At 37.5% G+C, this 23,296-nt stretch overlaps 1 protein-coding gene across 1 annotated transcript; it reads right to left on the bottom strand.

Moving 5' to 3' along the window:
- Positions 1 to 930: 930 nt before the first annotated feature.
- LOC141446566 (uncharacterized) lies at positions 931 to 11,949 on the bottom strand. The gene is made up of 3 exons (XM_074113108.1): positions 11,791 to 11,949; positions 9,777 to 10,775; positions 931 to 1,667 (listed from the first exon to the last, which is right to left on the bottom strand). The coding sequence occupies exons 1-3, from the start codon at positions 11,863 to 11,865 to the stop codon at positions 1,053 to 1,055; spliced, it is 1,689 nt and encodes a 562-aa protein (XP_073969209.1). The 5' UTR covers positions 11,866 to 11,949; the 3' UTR covers positions 931 to 1,052.
- Positions 11,950 to 23,296: the final 11,347 nt, after the last annotated feature.

Below are 23,296 nucleotides of genomic sequence, written 5' to 3'. Positions count from 1 at the left end.
ATAATAGAAGAACTGAGATGTACATAATGAAGAAAAAAAAAACGCTGTCCTGAGAAACGGAAGTAGAAACAGAGAACAGACTTGAGACTGAGGAAGAACTAGTTTGGGCTTCCACAGCAAAACCTGGAATACCACAGCCACTTTTATTTTATTTATTCATTAATTTCAACTGAGTTCCGGCCAATTTTTCGATATATCTGGATTTCCACCGGAAGTAACCGCTTTGTAGGTCCAAAAATGTGTTTCAGAAAATAGTATTACCCCCCTGCTCGTTGAAATAACTTCCTTTTGTCAAATGTTAAGAAATTTTAGAGAAAATTGGAAGACACAATGCTCTAGCACTTCCGGTGTGCTGATCTTTCTTCCTAAGCGGAAGTTTGGATCTACAGTAGAGATATTAGAACCTAAAAATACCTAAAATGGCGTACTGGAGGGGCGCATTACTCCAGTATTAGACCCCCTTTTAGTTCATGGAACCATCCTTACAAGATCCTAGTGTGACGATGGATAAGAGAGTTACATTGGTTCTAGTTATCCAGGACTGAAGATTCAAGTAAACTATCTTCTTCTTTTTTAGAACCAATAGTAAGTTTCGAGAAACTTTGATGACGTAATTTACAGGAAGAGAGAGTCGTGCGGGTATTATCAGCTGATTGTTTTGATGGTACAATCAACTTTTAGGTTTCCAGCGGTTTCCAGCAGCAATGTGCTTGATTGCTTTCAAGTTTTCTGAAGCTTTTATTGATCTAATAGTTTCACTTGGTTTCCATGCTTTAATTTTAAATAACTAATCAATGGGCATGAATGCCATGAATACGTTAGGATTAAACCACTTATCAGCTGGCGATTTGGTGATACAAAAATAAGTATTATTAGGAACCTGGTTTTCTAAATAATAACATATGATTCGGTTTCTTTTTCGAGATTCCCATAATCTCCTTCATTTATTGCAAAATATAAAAACTCATCTTACAAAAATATTACAAATAAAAAAAAGGATAATATGGTGAGATATTAATAATTTAGGATGTTTATTTGACTAAATCTGCAATCTACCAATGTCTGGCAAGAAGACCATGGCCATATCCGTAACCGTGGCCGTAGGCGAGACCATGACCGTAGGCGAGACCATGTCCATAGGCGAGTCCATGTCCATAGGCGAGTCCATGGCCGAGAAGACCATGTCCGACAACGGCAGCTGGAACGGTGGAAGCTACAACCTGGGTATCATGGGTGAGTGCGGTAGCTGGGACAACACGGTGAGCTACTACAGCTGGGGCGGCGTAGGCTAATCCATGACCATGACCCAAAGCTAGGGCTCCCAAAGATCTCTTGGCAAGATAGTGTCCTCCGAGGAGTCCATGTCCGGCGACAAGACCGTGTCCAGCGACGAGACCATGTCCAGCGACGAGACCGTGTCCAGCGACGAGACCGTTACCAGCGAGAAGACCGTGTCCAGCGACAACGGCTGGTGCGCCGACCAGAGCACGACCGGCAACCAGTCCATGTCCTACAACGCCAACATCAGCGGCGCCAAGAGCGGCAGTGGCAAGGCCGGGGGAAACACCGTGGAAGGAACCGTCCAACCATGGGCGCCATTGTCCATCATCATGGACTCCGACCAAACCTCCAGCTGAGACGAAAGCGATGCAAGCGAATAAACAGATCTGCAAAGCAAAAAAAAAAAAAACATAATGAAATTAACATGTTAACACTGGCCTAAACTTGGTTTTCCTTCCTCGTTGTAGTAACAACTGTTGGAGAACAGCGTTTCAATGAACCCCTAAAGGGTCTGAGAGATTATCTCATCTCTCTTGAGCAACCAAAGGAAAAGAAAAGAATAATCTAAGTAATAGCATAGTCCTGATGCAAGACTTCAGCAGTAATCCAGAAGATGAAGAATAGTTGTTATGGATTGCTGGAGACTTTTCTCCAGTTCAACAACATTCAAGCAAACTAATTAGCAGCCAAGGAAACTTTAGCAGTCCTTGGCTGCCACTGGAATTACCTAGAAGACAGTCAACTACACAGAGAAAGAGTAATTATTGTCATAAGAAGTAGTTGCACGATAAAATTATTAAAAAAAACAGTTTAGGGAAAAGATTAACTGGTAATAAACTGCAGAGTAATACTGAGGTGGATAACTTGGGAGTACTCCTGCAAAGCCTTCGGGACTTTGACCGGAACTTGGTCTAAGATAAGAACAGCTTAAGATAACTAAGACACGTCTACACAAATTTTCAAGCTTTGCCATTTCAATTAAATTCTGTAATCACTTTTTTTCTTGAAAACTTGGGAAAATTGAAAACAATTGATGATTGATTATTAAGAAAAAAAGAAAATTCACTGGGAAAACTTGTTTTTTAAAAATAAAAATAAAGAGAAAACTTCACTAACCACAGACTGCATGTTGGACCTCCTTGTATTTAGGACTGTACCTTTTCTAATGTTAAACTAATATCTGACGAATTGACATAAGTTCCATCGAGTATTTATATTAAAAGCCCAAGGAGAAAGATCTATAGCAGTTTCTAATTCTCACGAAATGACCTTGAACTAAACGACAAAATACTACTTCCCCCACTACTAAAAAATATACGACTTTTTTACCCCTCACTTCCACCACAAATGGAACCTGGTGTAGAATTATCTACTGGGTGTGGCACTGAGCAGCAAAAAAATAAGAGGCAGTTTAATTGAAAGTTGTTTCTGAACAGAGTTCAAGCACAGTTACCAGGAAGCTGACAGATTGGCGTAATCTTAATATCGAAAGCGGCATTCGGTGCGAACATGGCCTACAGTACAGATCGAATTATACGTATTGTCTACAGACTGACAGACTCACTACACGAACTATCACTTCCAGGAGACTGATTTAGTTCAAACTTAGTGCAGTTCTAGTACCCACTAAAATAGTGCAGACTACTGAATTTTATGGATATTGGTCGATTACTTTCGGAGCTAAAACTAACTAAAGACTGACAGACTCACTACTCAAACTATCACTTCCAGTAGACTGATTTAGTTCAAATTTAGTGCAGTTCTAGTACCCACTAAAATAGTGCTGAATACTGAATATTATTGATATTGGTCGATTACTTTTGGAGCTATAACTAACTAAAGACTGACAGACTCACTACTCAACTTCCAGTAAACTGATTTAGTTCAAACTTAGTGCAGTTCTAGTACCCACTAAAATAGTGCAGACTACTGAATTTTATGGATATAGGTCGATTACTTTCGGAGCTATAACTAACTAAAGACTGACAGACTCAGTACTCAAACTATCACTTCCAGTAGACTGATTTAGTTCAAATTTAGTGCAGTTCTAGTACCCACTATAATAGTGCTGAATACTGGATTTCACTAATTTAGGAAGATTACTTTTGGAGCTACTCGTATAACTAAAGACTGACAGACTCTCTATACGAACTATAACTTCCAGGAGACTGATTTAGTTCAAACTTAGTGCAGTTCTAGTACCCACCAAAATAGTGCAGAGTACTGGATTTCATTAATTTAGGCAGATAACATTTGGAGTTATAACTAAAGACTGACAGACTCACTGTACGAACTATAACTTCCAGGAGACAGATTTAGTTCAAACTTAGTGCAGTTCTAGTACCCACCAAAATAGTGCAGAGTACTGGATTTCACTAATTTAGGAAGATTACTTTTGGAGCTATAACTAACTAAAGACTGACAGACTCACTACTCAAACTATTACTTCAAGTAGACAGATTTAGTTCAAAATTAGCGGAGTGCTCTTAGAACGAATACTTCTTGGTTAGGAGAAAGTGTACACCTGACTATCGACTCTACTTCGTGCTCCCTGACACAGCCTGGGTTGTTTACCAATATCGTGTAATATACTTTCTCAGATTCTTTACAATTTGAAGGCGAGACAGTTTCAAAATGACTCTTTAAGAGTACTTGGTGGGCAGGGATTTGTTGACATCCAGGCCTGGATATCCTGCACTAGGTCCTCCTTGGGTTTCCTTAGGGCACCTGGGTCAGCGGTTGGGCGCAACAAACCTCTATTCGGTTGTGCGCAATGATTTTTTTGTTTTAATTTGAATTGGGCGGATATTTCACTTCATTCATGAATATTTAATTAACCTAGTTAATGGAGGACTGTATCCATTTGGTCGGCACGGTAACCTCCAGGGAGGTTTCCATTTTATTGAAACCTGTTTAAACTTGTTTTGGGGGAGTCCTTAAAGGATCACTTAGCCTTGAGTCCTTCCCCTTTCTATTATTTAGTCATTTTTTTTTAATTAATAGGAGCTTAAAATTAAGCCATAACTCATTCCTCACAGGAACCAATAAATCAAATTTCGAAATTTAAGTGTAAATTCTTCCTTCCTGTTTAACTTTTTTTAAACCATTAATTTGAACTGAATAACAAAGAGAAGGTTCTGTACACGTGTACGTAACACGTGTAGTAATTCGATTTTGAGTTCTTCCGGTACGTTTGTCCTTTTATTGAAGTATCCGTTTTTTGGCCTCCTGAAACCATTAAAAAAAAAATCCATAAGGGCTATGAGTGTTTGTCTGTCGGTTGTTTAACCACTGAAACTCATTGCGCCCCTACTAAGGGACCCTTGGAGCAATGTAGCCATCTAAATCTCTCCACCGGATGTACCACTTCACTGAGCGGATATTCCATGTACTTTTTCCAGATATTCTCAAAGAGTGACTCCAGGCCTACATACTCTACATATCCACTTAGTACGTAATCAGAGGAGTTACCAAAAAGTTACAATCTTGCAATAATCTTGCAATAAACTCAAACCCGAGGCTAACCTAGGATTCCACACCTTGCTCTGCAGTTAAGTCAGCTGATCATCTCAAAGATCTCGCTGCTCAAGATTCACGAATACATCCTACATTCAAAGCATTACTGACTCACTCTTGCTCAGTACCGCAACAAAGGCAATGATTAGCTTAAGCTAGCTCTGCTCCAAAGTTTTATTCAAGTATAGCGAGCAACATTACCACCTTTAAGAGTATGTAAAAGGAAGTTAAAAAATCTACGTCAATTTCTAGATTTTTTTTGGTGAAAATCAGTGGAGTGGAAGTGATACTTTTCCTGAATAGATTTCAGGCGATTTTCTGGGGGGGGGGGACAAACATTACTAATGAACTTATTAAACTTACCAAACTAACTACTGAAGCATAAGCTTATCAGTTCTGCTTAAAAAGATATTTGTTTTCTTTGTCGTAAAATTTAGGCTACACGTTCACAAGTGCGATTTCTTATATATTCTACAGAATAAAATGAACATATTCTATGAACTTTGCTAGGTAGCCGAGCGGTTATAGGCTAGACCCGCAAAGCTAAGATGTATTGTTGGTTTAGTGTGTTCGATTCCCCTGGTCTTTAGGCCTTGGATTTTATTTAATGGTTAATATGAGAAATTTATAATGAAGCATGTTAGGCAGTTATAGGCTAGACCCGCAAAGCTAAGATGTATTGTTGGTTTAGTGGGTTCGATTCCCCTGGTCTTTAGGCCTTGGATTTTATTTAATGGTTAATATGAGAAATTTACAGTAAAGTATGTTAGGAGGTTATAGGCTAGACCCGCAAAGCTAAGATGTATTGTTGGTTAGTGGGTTCGATTCCCTATCTCTAGGTCTTGGATTTTATTTACTGGTTAATATGAGAAATTTACAGTAAAGTATGTCAGGCGGTTATAGGCTAGACCCGCAACGCTAAAAATGTATTGTTGGTTTAGTGGGTTCGATTCCCGGTCTCATGGCCTTGCATTTTATTTAATGGTTAATATGAGAAATTTACAGTAAAGTATGTCAGGCGGTTATAGGCTAGACCCGCAACGCTAAAAATGTATTGTTGGTTTAGTGGGTTCGATTCCCTATCTCTAGGTCTTGGATTTTATTTAATGTTTAATATGAGGAATTTATAGTAAAGTATGTTAGGCGGTTAAAGGCTAGACCCGCAAAGCTAAGATGTATTGTTGGTTTAGTGGGTTCGATTCCCGGTCTCATGGCCTTGCATTTTATTTAATGGTTAATATGAGAAATTTACAGTAAAGTATGTTAGGAGGTTATAAGCTAGACCCGCAAAGCTAAGATGTATTGTTGGTTTAGTGGGTTCGATTCCCTATCTCTAGGTCTTGTATTTTATTTAATGTTTAATATGAGGAATTTATAGTAAAGTATGTTTGCTAGTCGCCTCCGTCCACGACACCTAGTTGGTAGTTGGACGTAAAGCTCGCCTTAAAAAATAGGCAATTACTTTACTACTTTACTGTTTACTTTACCATGAGCTTTGCTAAAAAATATAATATTAACACAAAATTGATTATGTTGCGTAAAAATTTTTGAAGTTTGCCGGAACTCAGCAGTAGCTTTATTTCCATTTAGGGCGATTGGTACCCTTTATATTGAAACTGTGTCCAGTAGGACAGTTGTATAAGGGTTGATCATCAAAAACTGCACCAGAAAAAGCGTAACGTTGAAAAACACCCAACTTTGACAATTTTTTTTTCTCTTTTTCTATAAAAGATAAAATTCCCAAATTTTCTTTAAAATATAGGGCAAATCCTCCTTTATAACTGTAATGTTTTGCAACAACACAGATCTGATAGATTTCGAGGAAAAAAGTGGCCGAAAATGAGCAAAAACGGCTTTTTCAGAAAATGTTCTTGTTCTTGTTTTTCTTCTTCTTCTTCTTCTTGTTGTTGTTCTTGTTACCTTTGTTGTAAACAACGTTGCGCTTAAACGCGTGAACCGATTTTCATGAATGAGGTGTCATTCGATTCGGAATTTTATGTAGATTTGCTTTTTGGGGGGTCTCGTCGATGTACATTGAAAGGGAGAGGAGTTAGCCTCATATATGTGTGTGTGTATGTGTGTGTGTGTGTGTGTGTGTACATTCGTACAGACCGCTTCCATTTACAGTGCTTTCCTGATCGCACAATATAATGGATAATTTTAATTTTATTTATCAATTGTTTAATTCTATATATTTTATTCTTGTTTGTGTTTTATTTATCATACATTTTGAACCTTAAACCCCGCCCTAATTATTTTACTATTTAAGTAGGGTGAAGGGACCAGTAATTGACTGCTTAAGAAAAAATTCGAGTTTAAGGTAGAATAACTTCCGTTATTTTGGCTCCAGGTGTAGGTTGTAAAATTGTACCGCTCCAGTAGGATGTATTTTATTTTATTAATATTTTAAAAGCAGTAAATTCGATCTTTATGTCAACCAAAAATGATTTTTTTTGAAAATATGTCAATGACCCAGTAATTGACATACCGAATTTTCGGTGGAACCAGTGTTTGACATGGGGTGGGACCAGTAATTGACATACAAATATATTCATGAAACGACATAAGATATGCATTCAAAATCACTTTTAAATCTAAATAAATCACCTAAATCACTTTTTCAATTGGATTTATAACAAAAATCGGTCTTAATTCATAATTAATCAGTTTTTAAATAGGCAAACCTAAATAATCTAATATTTTTCAACATTACGCTATTTTATGCAGTTTTTGACGACCAACCCTTACACAACTGTCCTACTGGACAGTTTTAATTAAGTTCCCCAAGCCAAGACAGGTAATTTGAATAACAGCCCTTACTTTCAATAGTGCCAAGGAGATATTAGCTAACATACATGTTAGATCGTACACAATGTCTGTCGGCTCGCTTTTATCTCTTTCTCTCAACTCTTCCGCTCTCTTATCCTTTAGTTTCCGCTAAATATTTTGTTACTTAAACCTCTTTTTGGGAATTTTTTTTTGGTTCTCACTTTACCAAACTCTCTACTTCCGATTAGACTATGTGGTCACATCCTTGTTTAATCCATTCCGCCTATAACGTTGCTACTGATGGCATCTACGCGTCCTTGGGTTCGCTTTCTAGTGAACAAAATTTCTCCTACGCTTCCCTTCTTTTGGAGCGCTTCGCTAATATTTTCCACAATCTGTGCTGCCAGTGTCATTTGCTTCGAAACCAAACTATCTGAATGTAATTCATTCTTATTTTCTGCATCTAAACAGTATTTGATTGTTTATTATTACTGAGTTACCTCTTGGGCTAATTTATATATACACTGTGTGCACGTTAATCGCGTCCCGCCTCAGGTTGTAAGCATTCGCACTTACAACAGTAATAAATAAATGAAACATCAATGAAAAAAAAAAACTAGATTAAAAAGTAAGTAATGTGTAACATCACAGTCACCAACTTCTCCACTTATGTTTAATTTCGCACCTGGTACTTCTCTTGAGGGAGCTTCATTTTTCCCCTGGCCGTTTTATTTGATGGAATTCTATGGTTCAGCCATTTCCTCCCTTTCTTCTTTGGCATGTGGCAAGGACCCAAAACTGAGGGAGAATGAGAGATTTTCAAACTCCGATAAGTGGGCGTCGTTTTTATCAGTCACGTTGGCCTCGTGAAACTGTTCGGCGATCTCGACTATTCCAGTTTGTTGTTCATACATTGCTGATCTCAACAGGATAATCATTCTGCATGCCCTCTTGAAATAAGGCGTACATTTGCTAATTCATTAATTTAAACATATTTTGTTGGAAGTTTTACTATTTATTTTATGTTGCCGATTTTTATCAATGATTTTATTTTACAATGTATTGAATTTTTAATTATAATAAAATTTACCAACCCATCTTATCATTTTCCCAGGAAGTCAATCACTGGTCTCAAACAAAAAAGCTGTAGGACTAGTAATTGACATACATGTCAATTACTGGGCAGATTGCCGTTTCAAGGACCAGTGATTGACAGCCCCATTTTAATGCTCAATGCTTCTTATAATTAAAAAAAAAACTACATAAATGAAATCTACAAGTGATACTAATTATAACAGAACATTGATAACCACACGAATATATGAACAAATAAACGAAAAATAAGAAAAAAGGAAAATTATTTTCTTATCAATCCTCCTTAGCAACGGCTTGTTTTTTCCTTGATTTTGAACTTTTAACACAAATAACCTTCCACTGATACCAAGGAACCTTCCAATAATTAATATTTTTCTGGAACTGCTGCCTAAAGGCTTCTCAATAACGAAATTGAAAGAATCACCACTAAAAACGGCTCATATCCCTTATAATACCAGTTTATATCTGGTATGTCAATTACTGGTGCCCAGTCAATTACTGGTCCCTTCACCCTACGTCATTTTTTTTTTTAATTATTTTCTTTGTTGTAATAAAAAAGTGTAATTATTATTTAATTAATTAATGAAAAGAAAATTAGAAGTAAATATTTTCAGTTGGTTCTATAAGGTTAACTTGGCAGACGGACAAATGTCCATTGCCTATTTGAGTATATAAATTTTGGTTTGTATTTTGTAATTTTGTAAATAAAAACACTACCGATCAATTACCTTTTACATTTTTGAGTTTTGGTGGCTGTGGACTTATTTGACTTCTAGCCACTATAGTCTACGTCTACCTACAACTATAAGAAGTTGAAGTCTAATTCTCAGTGGTCTAAGAAAGTTGGGTGTTTGGCCAGTTGCTATTTCTGAGAAGCTTAGGATTAATTATATTGGTTCACTGTCTGTTGTTTTTCCAAAGGCTGAAGTAGGTGAATTTGGGAAAATTGGGGTTTTTCCAAATAATGAAAGAAAAAAAGGTATTTTTTAATAGAGATTTTCATAACCTCCTTATTTTATTGCAAAAACAATAAAAATTAATTTAAATTAAAAAAAAAAATACTTGGCGCGATATTAATTAAATTAGGATGTTCTTTTGACTAAATCTGTGATTTACCAATGTCTGGCAAGGTAACCATGACCGTGGGCGAGACCATGTCCATAGGCGACTCCATGTCCAAGAAGACCATGTCCGACAACGGCAGCTGGGACAGCGGAAGCTACAACCTGGGTATTATGGGTGAGTGCGGTAGCTGGGACTACACGGTGAGCTACTACAGCTGGGGCAGCGTAGGCGGCAACAGCTGGGGCAGCATAGGCGGCAACAGCTGGGGCAGCATAGGCGGCAACAGCTGGGGCAGCATAGGCGGCAACAGCTGGGGCGACTACGGGAGCGGCAACGGCGGCTGGGGCGACTACAGCAGCAGCAGCTGGGGCAGCATAAGCAGCGGCAACACCAACATGGCCAAGATGGCTGGCGACAGCAGCTTTCTGGGTTTCATGGGCTACAGCGTGGGCAACTTTGCCTACGGCAACTTCGTGGGTATCAGCTGGCAGAACAAGTGGTACACCACCTCCAAGTGTGTTCCTGGCACCTTCAACAGCTTGTTGGACAAGTTGAGCGTTTTTGGCGGCGGCAACATGTACAGTGTCCAAAGGTACGTTCAAAGCGTTTGGGTTGACTACACCGTGTCCATAAGCCAAGGCTCCCAAAGATCTCTTGGCGAGATAGTGTCCGCCGAGGAGACCGTGTCCAGCGACGAGACCGTGTCCAGCGACAAGACCGTGTCCGGCGACAAGACCGTGTCCAGCGACGAGACCGTGTCCGGCGACAAGACCGTGCCTAGCAACTACAGCGGGGGCGGCGACAACAGCAGCGGCTGGGGCAGCAACAACAGCTGGGGCAGCGACAACAGCTGGGGCAGCGACCACAGCACGGCTAGCAACCACTCCATGTCCTACAACGCCAACATCAGCGGCGCCAAGAGCGGCAGTGGCAAGGCCGGGGGAAGCACCGTGGATGGAACCGTCCAACCATGGGCGCCATTGTCCATCATCATGGACTCCGACCAAACCTCCAGCTGAGACGAAGGCGACGCAAGCGAATAAACAGATCTGAAAGAAACATTAGAAATTAATATTCTTGAAAATCTCTTTAAAGTTAAGGACATAAGTAACGGAGAGAGGCACAAAAAAAAGCGAGATCAGAGAGCAAAGAAGCTGATAGAATAAGAAAATTCCAACCTCTACCACAAAGAGAGTCCCGAATTCACATTAAATTGAACTTAAACAGAATTTAAGAGGATCGATTTTCAGGTTCCCAAAAATTGCCTTAAGACAAATTACTTCTTTTTCTTGAAAACTAATGCCTAAGATAGTCTAAGTAGTTGAGTATAATTTCATTACTATCCACTAAAATAAAAACTATTATTGACAGGTGCGTGTTGCCATAGCTCCCTCAGGATGTCATCAAAGTCCGTATTCCTTAAAATACAATTTCAAACCAAAGCGGTAGGCCTCACGTTATATTTCAAGTACAAATGAAACCCTATATTACAGGAAACGTGAACAAGCAAATTTTGCTATTATAGACGCAACACTTCCGGATATACACTGATATTCTTACAATTCGTAATTTAGTTTAGGGAGCTTTCCAGCTAATAATGTGAGGATGTTAGAACCGTACAGGTATACTTAACTAACACTTTAGAGGTGACCTAAGAAGTTCGCTTAAATAAAGCTTCTTGGATAAACTGTTTTAAATAAAAGCAATGCACAATGCTTAAATCGCTTAAGCGTCTACGCTAATGAAGGGGCAATTCCGACAAAGAAGATTGAATCTTTTCAAATTTGGGAATTTTACTTATACGAGCTCGTATACGAACTTCAAATGCAGTTAATAAGGCTGTATGTTACATCGAAATTGTACTTTAGGTGAAAGGTCACTTCTGTAAGACTGTTTCCAATGAATATAGATATGGAACTATTTTCGGGAAAAAAGAAAACTCAAAAAAATCATTTCCTTAAAAGAAAACTGAAGGAAAATCGTTAAAAGAAAAATTATTTCTGAAGTAGGAAAACATCACTAAATCAAAAAAGAAAACAGAAGTATTTTCACGAGAAAACTCACCACAGACTGCATGTTGGACCTCCTGTTAGTTAGGACTGTACCTTTTCGTATAACTAATATCTGACGAACTAACATAACTTGGATCCGGCGTATTTATATATTAAGGCATGGACAAAGACAGAGCGATAGAACTAGTGCGAGTGAGTGAGACGGATGTAGAAGTTTTAGCTCTGTGATGACCATGAACTGATCCGCACATTTACCTTAAAGACGTGATCTGCCCCACCTTTACTAAATAAACTGCCTACCACTTCCTTTTAAATGGTACCTGGTATAGTAGGAATAATATTTTAAAGCCACCCCCCCCCAAAAAAATCGATACATCGATTTCTATTTTTTTATTGTGAAGCAAGAGGAACAAATTTAATATTGAATAATCTGCATGAAAGCCCCCACTTGATATACGTGATGCCACTATACACGTGTATAAATGGTACTTCGAGTATTATACTCAGGACATACCGGAAATGCTAGTGACATACTCTGTGCTCTGTTAATACTACTGGCCACCAGTATTAAGCGTTCAAGCCGAACATATTAACTAATAATTTCATATCAGCTGACAATCAAAACTATATTTTTCAATTATTTAGTGAAACTATAGACAGACAGACAGACAAACTACTAAAACTAAACACTTCCTGCCAAATCAAATTGACGACGTATTTTGAGAACGAAAATTTGGCTAGCAATAAATTAATTTTTCAATTTTTTTGGGGGGTGGAACAAAATTTTTTGTTTTATTAAATGAATTGAAATAGCTACAATAATTATTGGATACACAGGACATAGCTGAATATTTCTGACGTCAAGCTGTTTATGATGATGGAATAGCTAAAAATATTTAGCTACGTATGCAGCTAAATAATGACAAAAAAAAAATCATTTGCAAAAGATCGTTTACATGTATAACGTTTTCATGTATAACGTTTTCATGTATAGCGTTTTCATGTATAACGTTTTCATGTTTAGCGTTTTCATGTATAATGTTTTCTTTTATAGCGTTTTCATGTATAACGTTTTCATGTTTAGCGTTTTCACGTATAATGTTTTCTTTTATAGCGTTTTCAAGTATAACGTTTTCATGTTTAGCGTTTTCACGTATGACGTTTTCATGTATAATGTTTTCTTTTATAACGTTTTCATGTATAACGTTTTCATGTATAACGTTTTCATTTATTCAAAATTCGATAAACATTTTGATAAACATCTCAAGAAGCTGGAAGAAAATTGTTTATATTTTCAGTTGAAAAAGCTTTTTATCGTTAAAAAAAAAAAAAAAAGCTCCTACATCGATACATTGAAATTAATTGATTTCCAGATCGATTCGATTTATAAAATTAAAAACAAAAATTAATATCGATCAATTGGATCTCCCAAAATATATTCCTTATTTTGGATGGAAAATACCCGGAAATAAACATAAAATTTGCTTCTCAAATTTTACTCTTCCTCCTTATTCTAACCGGAAGAGGAGGCATTGTTTACGGGGAAGATTTTTTTCCATTTTACGTTTTCAACGGGAATATATCCCTTTTTTGAGGTCCCCCTGTATCCCCGACTGTACACATTGGTGCTATTGGTACTAGTGGGTTTGTCTGTATGTACCCAGTGTTTGAACAAGGCCACACTAAAAACTACCGCTCTACCGGAAGGTTTTTTGTTTTTTTTTTTTTGGCGCGTCAACAGCTGAGGTCATTAGCGCCCGGAGCTTTTTCCAGTGCACTGCCGGCCTCCGGACAGTGTTCTCTCGTTACAGACAACACTGTCCATCACCGGACAGTGAGCTGTAAGAAGCTCCTAGGAAGAGAAAATCTAAGGGTCAGCTGCTGGATTCGAACCCGGGACCTCCGCGTGGGAGTCCAGTATGCTAACCTCATAGCTAATCCCTTCCCTCTCTCTACCGGAAGTGTCATTTTATTTTTAGATTTTTTTCTTGAAAATGGCTGCTGCGATTTTCTTGGAACAAACGAATTATACAACTTGTATTTGAAATAATTTCCCTGGACAATTCGAGTAAGGATACTTTTAGGTGTTGGGGGGGGGGGGATGCAGGATGAATGAATTCCCCTTAAACTGTCCCATCTCTTGTGTACTGATAAGGAGAGATGTATTTGTATTGATTAATGAAGAAAATTCCCCAAACCGGAGATACCTCTTTGCTCCATGGATTTTCCCGGAAATGACTCCCAGGATTTTCTACGTAAACTTCGTATTGATTTGGGGTAGGCCACTCTGTAAGGTTACGTTTCAGTATAATGTACGATTTTTACAAGCTAAATACGATCTGAATGTTCGGAATGTGTAAGTTAGAAACCCTTGAGAACAGCAGTAAGAGGAAGTCATGTGAGTGGTCACCCAACAATACAATAAAAGGAATCTTCAAGCTGAAGAGAAACGGAAATCGTTGGCGGAAATAAAAAAAAAAAAAAGCGAAAAGAACGAACGATCTGAATGTAAATTCATGTTCGTGTCTGAGCACCTTTCTCTGGCAAGGTCGTTGGTAGGTGTTCCAGTCGGCAAACCGTTAGCGCGTTCACCCTGGCAGTTCCAGTCCGTCGGCGGTGGTGGTGGAGGTAGAACCAGCTCTAGTGCTCTTGGAACACCAACCTTAACCGACTGAACTAATCATTGAACCAGTTCTAGAGCTCTTTGCTACAGTACCATTTTGTAACATTATTAATTGTTACGAGTTCAAATGTTCTCTTAATTTTTTTTTCTCGTAAATGAATTTATTTTGATTAAATTTTTTGGTAATGACACTTCATTCATGAAAATCGGTTCACGTGTTGATAATTTGAAACGATTGCAATACTTCCCTTTAGTAGGTGTAAGAGCGTAATGGCACTTTATAGTCACGTAGGGAAGCTTTAACCACTTTTTCGTGCTAAATGTTATCAAAATCGGGCTAAGCGTTATAGAAATATTAGTAATAATAGTCCTTTAACCAGAGTTAAACGGTGGAATTTAGTTTTAAAAAAAACCTCCCCCGCAGTGTGCGGAATTAAAATCAGACCAAGACGTGGTATACACGTCAAACGCAGGGCAAAAACAACCAAGAACGTTTACAACGTCATAATAGTCACTGCAAGCGACTTTTTCTGCAATCTCTGAGGCTTACAGATTACCAGAAGCATTCTGTGCTCATTCAAAAAATCTTGCACCGCTTCAAGTATGCATTGCACATAGTTAACTAGGGAGGACGCAAGAGCTTTTACAAGGAAGAGAAAAGAGCTATTGAATTCTGTGCAAAATGAAATCATGCTCTGAACCTCTATCTAAAAAGTAAAAACGGTTGCACAAGGGTTTTGAGAGCTTCTATTTATGTGCGTAATTCCCCCAATCTCTAATGCGGAGACCAAACATGTACCAACCACTTGGCCATTTGGCTGGCTCCCACCGCAGTTCTATTGTGGGTAAGATAAAGGAAACATCCCCACCAAATAATATTCTTATTTGTATTTTATTAAAATTTCGAGTTTTTATAGTTAATGGCAATTTTATATTTTTTCACAACGAGTATACACACGTCGAACGTACCGTAATAGAGATTTGGTTTGTCGTGGAGATCGTGGGTTCGAATCCAGTTGCTGGTCCTTAGATTTTTTTTCTTTCGAGGAGCTTCTTACAGCTCACTGTCCGGTGATGGACAGTGTTGTCTGGTAACGAGAGAACACTGTAAGGGGGGCGGCAGTGCACTGAAAATAGCTCTGGGCGCCAATAACCATAGATATTGATGCGCTTTAAATCTTTTTAAAAAAAAAATAATAATAGTTTTAGAGGGGGGCCCTTTATTTATAGGGCTAAATTCTTTCCCATTCGATGTACAGCGTCGAGACCACCACGAAGAAGATCTACATAAAATTCCGAATCGAATTCATGAAAATCAAAAGGTAACAACAACAAGAACTAGAACAACTTTTGAAAATGCCGCTTTTGCTCATTTTCAGCAACTTTTTTCTCGAAATAGATTAATCTGGGTTGTTGCCAAAAACATTTATAGTTATAAAGGGGAAATGCTCACTCAAAGCGGAAATTTTAGTATAAGGAAGTCGTGTGAGGGTTCATCTAAGAATTTTAGAATTTAAGTAATTTTCAACTTAAATTTTTTTTAAATTGTACTGATAATAAATCATTCGATTCGAATGAAAATAGTTCAACTCAAATCGATCAGTTTGCAGTCGTTTTTTTTTTCTTTTTCTTTTTTTCGTCCGTCTATTTGTTTGTATAATGTTCGCAAAGGCTTAAAGGAAGCAAACATTGCCGCTGTTAACGAGAGAAACACAAAGAAGAGAGTGAGAGAGAAAGAGCTTTGCTGACGTCACCAAAATATGACGTCACTGGTTGGAAGTGTCCAACAATCAAAGAGGCAGCTCTGACGCCTTTCTTTTTTCTTGATGACGCCCACCATTAAAGCAAACACCCCCTCCTCCACCTCCTTCTCTTCCTCCTCTTCCTCCTCCAACTGGTCTTCGCTTTTCCAATTAAATGGAAACAGAAAAAAAACCTGCTGTTGATGGAATTAACAAAGTCGCTCCAGATCTTATTGACTCTCCAATTCTATTACACTTCTCCATGTGATTATTTCTCCAGTGAGTGGAAAGAATACCAGTTTCATTTTCTCATACTGTAATTAAGAGAAGTTATTGTAATCATAAGAATTTTCCAATTAAACTTTTCACCGGAAATACCCGTTTTAAGATTCGCTCGAGTCCGGAAAAGTATTTTTTACAATTTCCTCTTTGGTATCCGCTTAAATGTTACACAGAGGATACCAAAATAAGATTTTAGTCCAAATCCATATACCAGAAGTACCACTTATTTACATTTTCACGCTAACAGCTGCAACGGTTTTCTTTAAACTGGTTGTTCTCATTGGATAGAGCCCTTATTTGAACTATTTTTCGATTTCGTTTTCGATTAAAAGCACTTCTTGGTCTGGATTTCCTTTTAAGTGACATTTCTGCATGTTTCTGCATGTTTAGCTGTCTAATTTAGCTCACATTTTTTTTTTTTTTTTTTTTTTAGAATCTTTAGACTATCACATCATTCAGAATCAAATCTGCGACTAAATTTCCAAAAGAAACGAAAAAACATGCAGAAATTTGACAGACAGGAAATGACAATTTAGTTTTGCAGTAAATTTGCCACCCAAAATTTGATATATCCAAAATAATATGGTACAGAAGTATTTAGCCATTTTGGACGAATGGAATTTCGCAAGGGGAGGGGCCACACGAAAGTCTCTTACGAGTCAACCAATGGCGGCTGTTGATCGCTCACTCTACCTATATTCAGTAAATTAAGAATCAAATATTGAAAACTGTAGTTATAATATTTGTTCTTTATCACTAGTTGAGAAGTAAAATACACGAAGAGTTTAAACCATACAAATGGTTAGGCGTCACGATAGCCGAGCGGTTTAGAGACTAGACCCGCAATGCTAAGATGTATTGTTGGTTTAGTGGGTTCGATTCCCAGCCCCTAGTCGTTAGATTTTATTTAATGGTTAATAAAAGAAATTTACAGTAAAGAATGTTAGGCGGTTATAGGCTAGACCCGCAATGCTAAGATGTATTGTTGGTTTAGTGGGTTCGATTCCCCAATCTCAAAGTCTTGGATTTTATTTAATGGTTAATATGAGAAATTTGCAGTAAAGTATGTTTGCTAGTCACCTCCGTCCACGACACCCTAATTTGGTAGTTGTACATAAAGCCTGCCTGAAAAAATAGGCAATTACTTTACATAACACATGGTTTAGATTACTAAAATGGCTGACATTCTTCAGTCTTTTTTGCCCCTCCATTGTCTTTGTTCGCATCGCTAAGGAAAATAACCGAGTTTTTTTTTTTTTTTTTTGTGCAAGCATAATAAATGATTGTAGCAATAAAGTTTCTTGAAAAATATGGCCAAGGTTCGAATCTCTTGATTTATTGATATGTCCTTGAATGACCTTTACACAGTGAAATGGGTGACGGAAAAAAAAGAAGTTACAAAATTGGCTGATAGGGTGCGTTACTTGTCTGATCAATATATTAAAAACGTAAAAGGAAATAGCTTGGAAAATCGTGAAAATAAGTTTTCATTTGAGCAGGTGCTCAAAGTTTGTTGGATAGATCAAGGTGCCTTGAAAACCCTGTTCGAAGCACTGCTTTATGGGTTCCTGCTTCAAGATCCAAATAGTTTTTGGTCCTTCAAATTGGGGAGAAAAAGCAACAGAATTTATCGATCTCGAGAAAAAAAAAATAGCTTTCAATAGTGTTCGTCTAAAACGGAATAGCTGGCCAGAAATCGATCATAAAGAGTTTCAAATATGTCATTTTCAACTAGAAATACTTGTTTTGTTGTTCTTGTTACCTTTTTTGTGAATAACGTAGCGCCTAAACGCGCGAACCGAATTTTCATGAATGAGAGGTCATTCGATTCGGAATTCATTGCAGATTTATCTTTTGTGAATCTCGACGCTGCAAATCCAATGGGAGAGGAGTTAGCTCCATAAATATAAGGCCCCCTCTAAAACCATGATTTTTTTTTCTTTAAAGATTTACAGCGCGTCAGCATCTGAGGTTATTGACGCTCAGGGCTTTTCTCAGTGCACAGCCGGCCTCCGGACAGTGTTCTCTCGTTACAGACAACACTGTCCCGTCACCGGGCATTGAGCTGTGCGAAGCTCCTATAAAACAGAAAATCTAAAGGGAGACCTCCGCATGGCAATCCAATACGCTAACCGCATAGCAAATCCCCCTCCCTAATTTACTCAATTATTACATAATAATTGAAGAGTCACACTATGGCCACAGCCTACCCGGATAAACATGCCACGCTGCTGTTATAAAATGTTCAAGTTGGAATAACTAAAATTAAATCTAACCTGACTGCCGCAGGGCACGTAGTACATTAGCTATGCGATGGAGTGCGCTAAATGTACACTTTAGTGAACAACCTTTAAATAACCTTGACAATGGCCACATGCACGCTTCACAGAATTACCTCTACCATTACCAATTTTGGTTTATTTACCCATTAATAGCAGTATACGTTCAGGTGTAAAAAAAATCTGGTTAAATTGGTTAATTGGATTAGATTTTAGCTAATTTCTTACCTTTTGGTTATCCAATCATTTATTGGTGCCTCTGATTTTAATTGGATCAAAAATATTCTTTTAACTATTAAAATGGCTCTCTTCCACTGAAATTATTTACTGAAAACTAGGAGTTTTTACTAACTATATACTTGTTAATTACAGGCACATCGTGAACTGAGGTTATTGGCGCCCGGAACATTTTTCATGGCCTCCTGGACATATCATCACCGGAAGAGACAATCTAAGGGCCAACAGTTGGGATTCGAACCCGGCATCTCCTCGTGGGAATCCAGTATACGCTAACCACTCAGTTAATCCTCTCCGTTTAAATTCTTATTAGTAATATAAATAGAATAGGATAGAATTGAAAAAATAGTTATTTATTTAACAAGTGTGGAAAGTAGTACTTTTCCTCACGCGAGGCAGGGTTTGCACGCACGAGCGAGCGAAGCGATGCGAGTGCAAGTGCAAATTGCCGAGTGTGAGGAAAATACTTTACACTAGAGTTAAATATTATATTTTTTCTGCAACCATTAGATTTATTAACTAAAAAAATTAAAAATTTCATTTTTACAGTCTACAAAAAGTAATTTATTTATTATAAACATTTATTGTTATATTACAATTATTTACATTACTTACGTATTTACATTACTTATTACATTTTCTGCTGTTTCTTTTATTGATGGAGGAGTGTTTTCTAAACAGGAATCACTAGAATCCATTTTAAATTTCTATAAGGTAACACTATAACCTTTTTAGCTGTTATAATTAAAAATATCTAATTATTTATTAAAATATTATTTTTATTTCTATATTCCTTTCAATTTTTATTTTATTTTTTAATATTCGTTTTTTAATTATTTAGTTACGTTAAATAAGCTTATTAAAGTTTTACAGAAAATATTTATGTTAATAACAAAACTTCTTATATCAAGGAAGCACAATAAAGTTTTTCCACTCACTAGTGAGGAAAGTGACACTAATGGAAATTTTTCCCCACTAGTGTGGGAAGTTGGGCATTACACAGCTGATTTTAATTGAGTAATGAGAACTTCCCTACATGGTTGCAGAAAAAAAATTATTATCCTAGTACTATTGTCCCCTAAGAATAAAAACATGTACAGTTGGAGGCCCTTTAAATACAAAAAAAATAGGCAAGTATTTACAAAAATAAGAATTAAAATTAAGGAAATAAATGAATTCATTTCGGAGGAAGCTGGGTAGAAAGGAGATGATTGAACAGAAGGGATTTAAAGATGTAAAGGGTAGGAGCATGGCGGACAGATGATGGCAAGGAGTTCCAGAGAAAGGTAGCGCGTATTAGGAAGGATTTGTCGAAAGATAAAGTACGGTGTGAGGGAATACTATATAGAGATCGGAGGAACGAGATCTAGTATTATGGGGAATGGATCGAGGATTTGGAACTTGAGGAGTTGGAAAATATAAGAATGGTCTTTGAGATTGACTTGGAAAAGGAATGAAGCCAAAGAAATACTGGCGGCGGTAGACAGGGAAAAAGCCACTTCAACTCATCGTAGAAGTGCAAAATGGGAGTGTCTCTGGGCAATGCTGAAAATAAATCTTATGAAGCAGTTCATGGAGGCACTTCAATATCACCAGAGAGACCGCGTCATACACTAAGCAACCATAGTCGAAATTTAGGGGAAAATAAGAGAGGAAACTAGGAGTTGCCGGGTCTTAATTGGTGACGGCAACTATTAAACTGCTTCAGGATGCTGGATGGAGCGGCCAGAGATTTGGGAAACATGGTTTTTTTTCCAGGAGATTTAGAATGTGACGAGAGGTCGAACACAATACTCTGGCTTAAAGCAGCATCCCTCTTCCCCCTGGAACTTCCGTAAGAAGTCATTATTCCCTCAGGAAATGTTACCAATGAAAGTTATTGATCAAGTCAGCATGAATATACAGGGTGACCAGAGTTATATGCTCCACCCACTTTTTTTTTAACGGCGGGAAATTTTGAAAAAATAAAAAACACGTATTTAATCATTTTTGGTCTAGTTTATTTTCAGTGATTGGCCCATTTTTTTAAACCCCTGTATCTCGAGATACAGCATCCAAATTTTGTTTTTCAAATGGAACGTTATATTTTTTGTTGCATATTTTTATAGTATTTGACCTCCTAAAAACAACAAAAAAAAAAATTTTGAAATCGGTTAGGTTTTTCATAAGTTATGGTAATTTAAAATATGAAAAACAAATTTCAGTTTACTGTCAAAATTACGTTATTTTTTTTTTAAGAATCCGTTCTAAATGGGCACAATCAACGGATAGGCAAGCCAAAACTCTGGACTCCCACGCTTTGCTTGTAGCAGCACTTATGGTGGCGAAGTCAAGATCAAGGCAGGCTAGAGTTATTCGACGTTTCACATCATCGACTGAAGCCACGGGATTAAGGTTACTGTACACTTTATTTTTTAGTTATCCCCGCAAAAAATAGTCCATTGGGGTTAAGTCCAGAGATCGAGGTGGCCATTGGATGGGACAATGAGTTCCCAAGCACTTTTCATGGAAATTTCTGTCCAGATAACGTCGAACCACTCTCGCATTATGTGCCGGACAACCATCTTGCTGAAAATACATATCTAGCCGACGTTGTAGAGAAACATCTTCAAGCAGAACTAGCAAAATGTCTCATAAAAAAGTTAGATACCTTGCACCAGTTAAGTTCTCTCTGTAGAAGTATGGGCCGATTAGTCGATTTCCTAAAACTCCACACCAACCGGTTGTAGAAAAAACAACCTGAACGTCGAATAACTCTAACCTGCCTAGATCTTGACTTCGCCACGATAAGTGCTGCTACAAGCAAAGCGTGGGAGTCCAGAGTTTTGGCTTGCCTATCCGTTGATTGTGCCCAGTTTGAACAGATTCTTAAAAAAAAAATAACGTAATTTTGACAATAAACTGAAATTTGTTTTTCATATTTTAAATTACCATAACTTTTGAAAAACCTAACCGATTTCAAAAAATTTTTTTTTGTTGTTTTTAGGAGCTCAAATACTATAAAAATATGCAACAAAAAATATAACGTTCCATTTGAAAAACAAAAGTTGGATGCTGTATCTCGAGATACAAGGGTTTAAAAAAATGGGTCAATCACTGAAAATAAACTAGACTAAAAATGATTAAATACGTGTTTTTTATTTTTTCGAAATTTCCCGCCGTTTAAAAAAAAAGTGGGTGGAGCATATAACTTTGGTCACCCTGTATATGACCTCAACAGAAAAAGAGCTGTTTTCAAGGAAATCATCAAAAAAAAAAAAAAAATGAAGAAGTTAATTACCACTTCCGGTTGGATGATGGTGTCCAAAGCTGATTGGACCGGTCTGACTGATTCGAAATGTCAAATTTAAAACTTAATGCGATTTTGCTATTTTTGTAGCTCGCTGCGTGTACACCTGAGCCCACTGCACACGTGCAAAGAGATTTTTTTTGCCTTTTTTTTTGGCATTGACTTCCGCCATACAGCCAGCATCGTCTAGGTGCTTATCACTAGAATATCACTCACTCTCCATTCTTATAAATACATTCGCTTCACACATTCATCCCTCTACTATATACAACTATTTACATACAAACTTACAGCTAATGGATGGATCAGTACTCTGTGCTCCTGCCATCCTTATAGCTTAACCGAAATTAAAATCACCGTAATCCTTCTCTAATCGGCTATAACTTTTAAATAGATTCATGTTTCTTAGCTACCTCTGCTATAGATTTAAGCACACAGATGTTGGTGGGAGAATATTATGTCTTCGTAGCGAAATGGTGCATCTAAATACCTGTATAAGTCGTCGAAACATTCGTTTCCTTTCTACCACATAACGTGGACATATCCATTATCATATTGTCTTGAAATCCTCCTCCTCCTCATTGCAATCTACGCAAAGAGGGAGAGGTCCTTTTGTTGATCCTGTGAAGATACGCTCCGCACACCGCGTGGTTCGCTCTCAGCCTGCTTATTGTCGTAACAACCCATTTATTAGTGACAGTTCCCTTAAACCATGGTTGTCAGCAAAGAGAGCATTTAAAAAATAAAAATTAAAAAATTTGGGGGGGAGAGACAAAGAGGACTTTGAAAACGGGTTACTTCCGGAGAAGTCACGACTCTCACGACTTTTATTAATTTGTAAAAACCTACGGCTTAACCGCTCTTTTTTTTTTTAGATTTGGAATTTTTAATTATTATATTAAATATAGGATTAAAAAGATAAAGGAGGCTCCAAATTACCCTTAAATGGCACTCCAAACGGAAGTAGACCCCACCCCCCAATCATCCCAAACTTTTCATAAGAAGCGTTTCCTTGGAAAATTACGTACGCACACACTGAACTACACAGAGACCAATTTGCGAAAAAACTGTTTCTTTTATTTTTCCTGTTTCCGCCAAACTTCAAA

Source organism: Rhodnius prolixus, unplaced genomic scaffold (genome assembly GCF_049639745.1).
Source record: "Rhodnius prolixus isolate KJV_2025 unplaced genomic scaffold, Rpr scaffold_7, whole genome shotgun sequence".
NCBI classification, from domain to species: domain Eukaryota; kingdom Metazoa; phylum Arthropoda; class Insecta; order Hemiptera; family Reduviidae; genus Rhodnius; species Rhodnius prolixus.
This window is presented reverse-complemented; position numbering and strand designations above follow the sequence as displayed.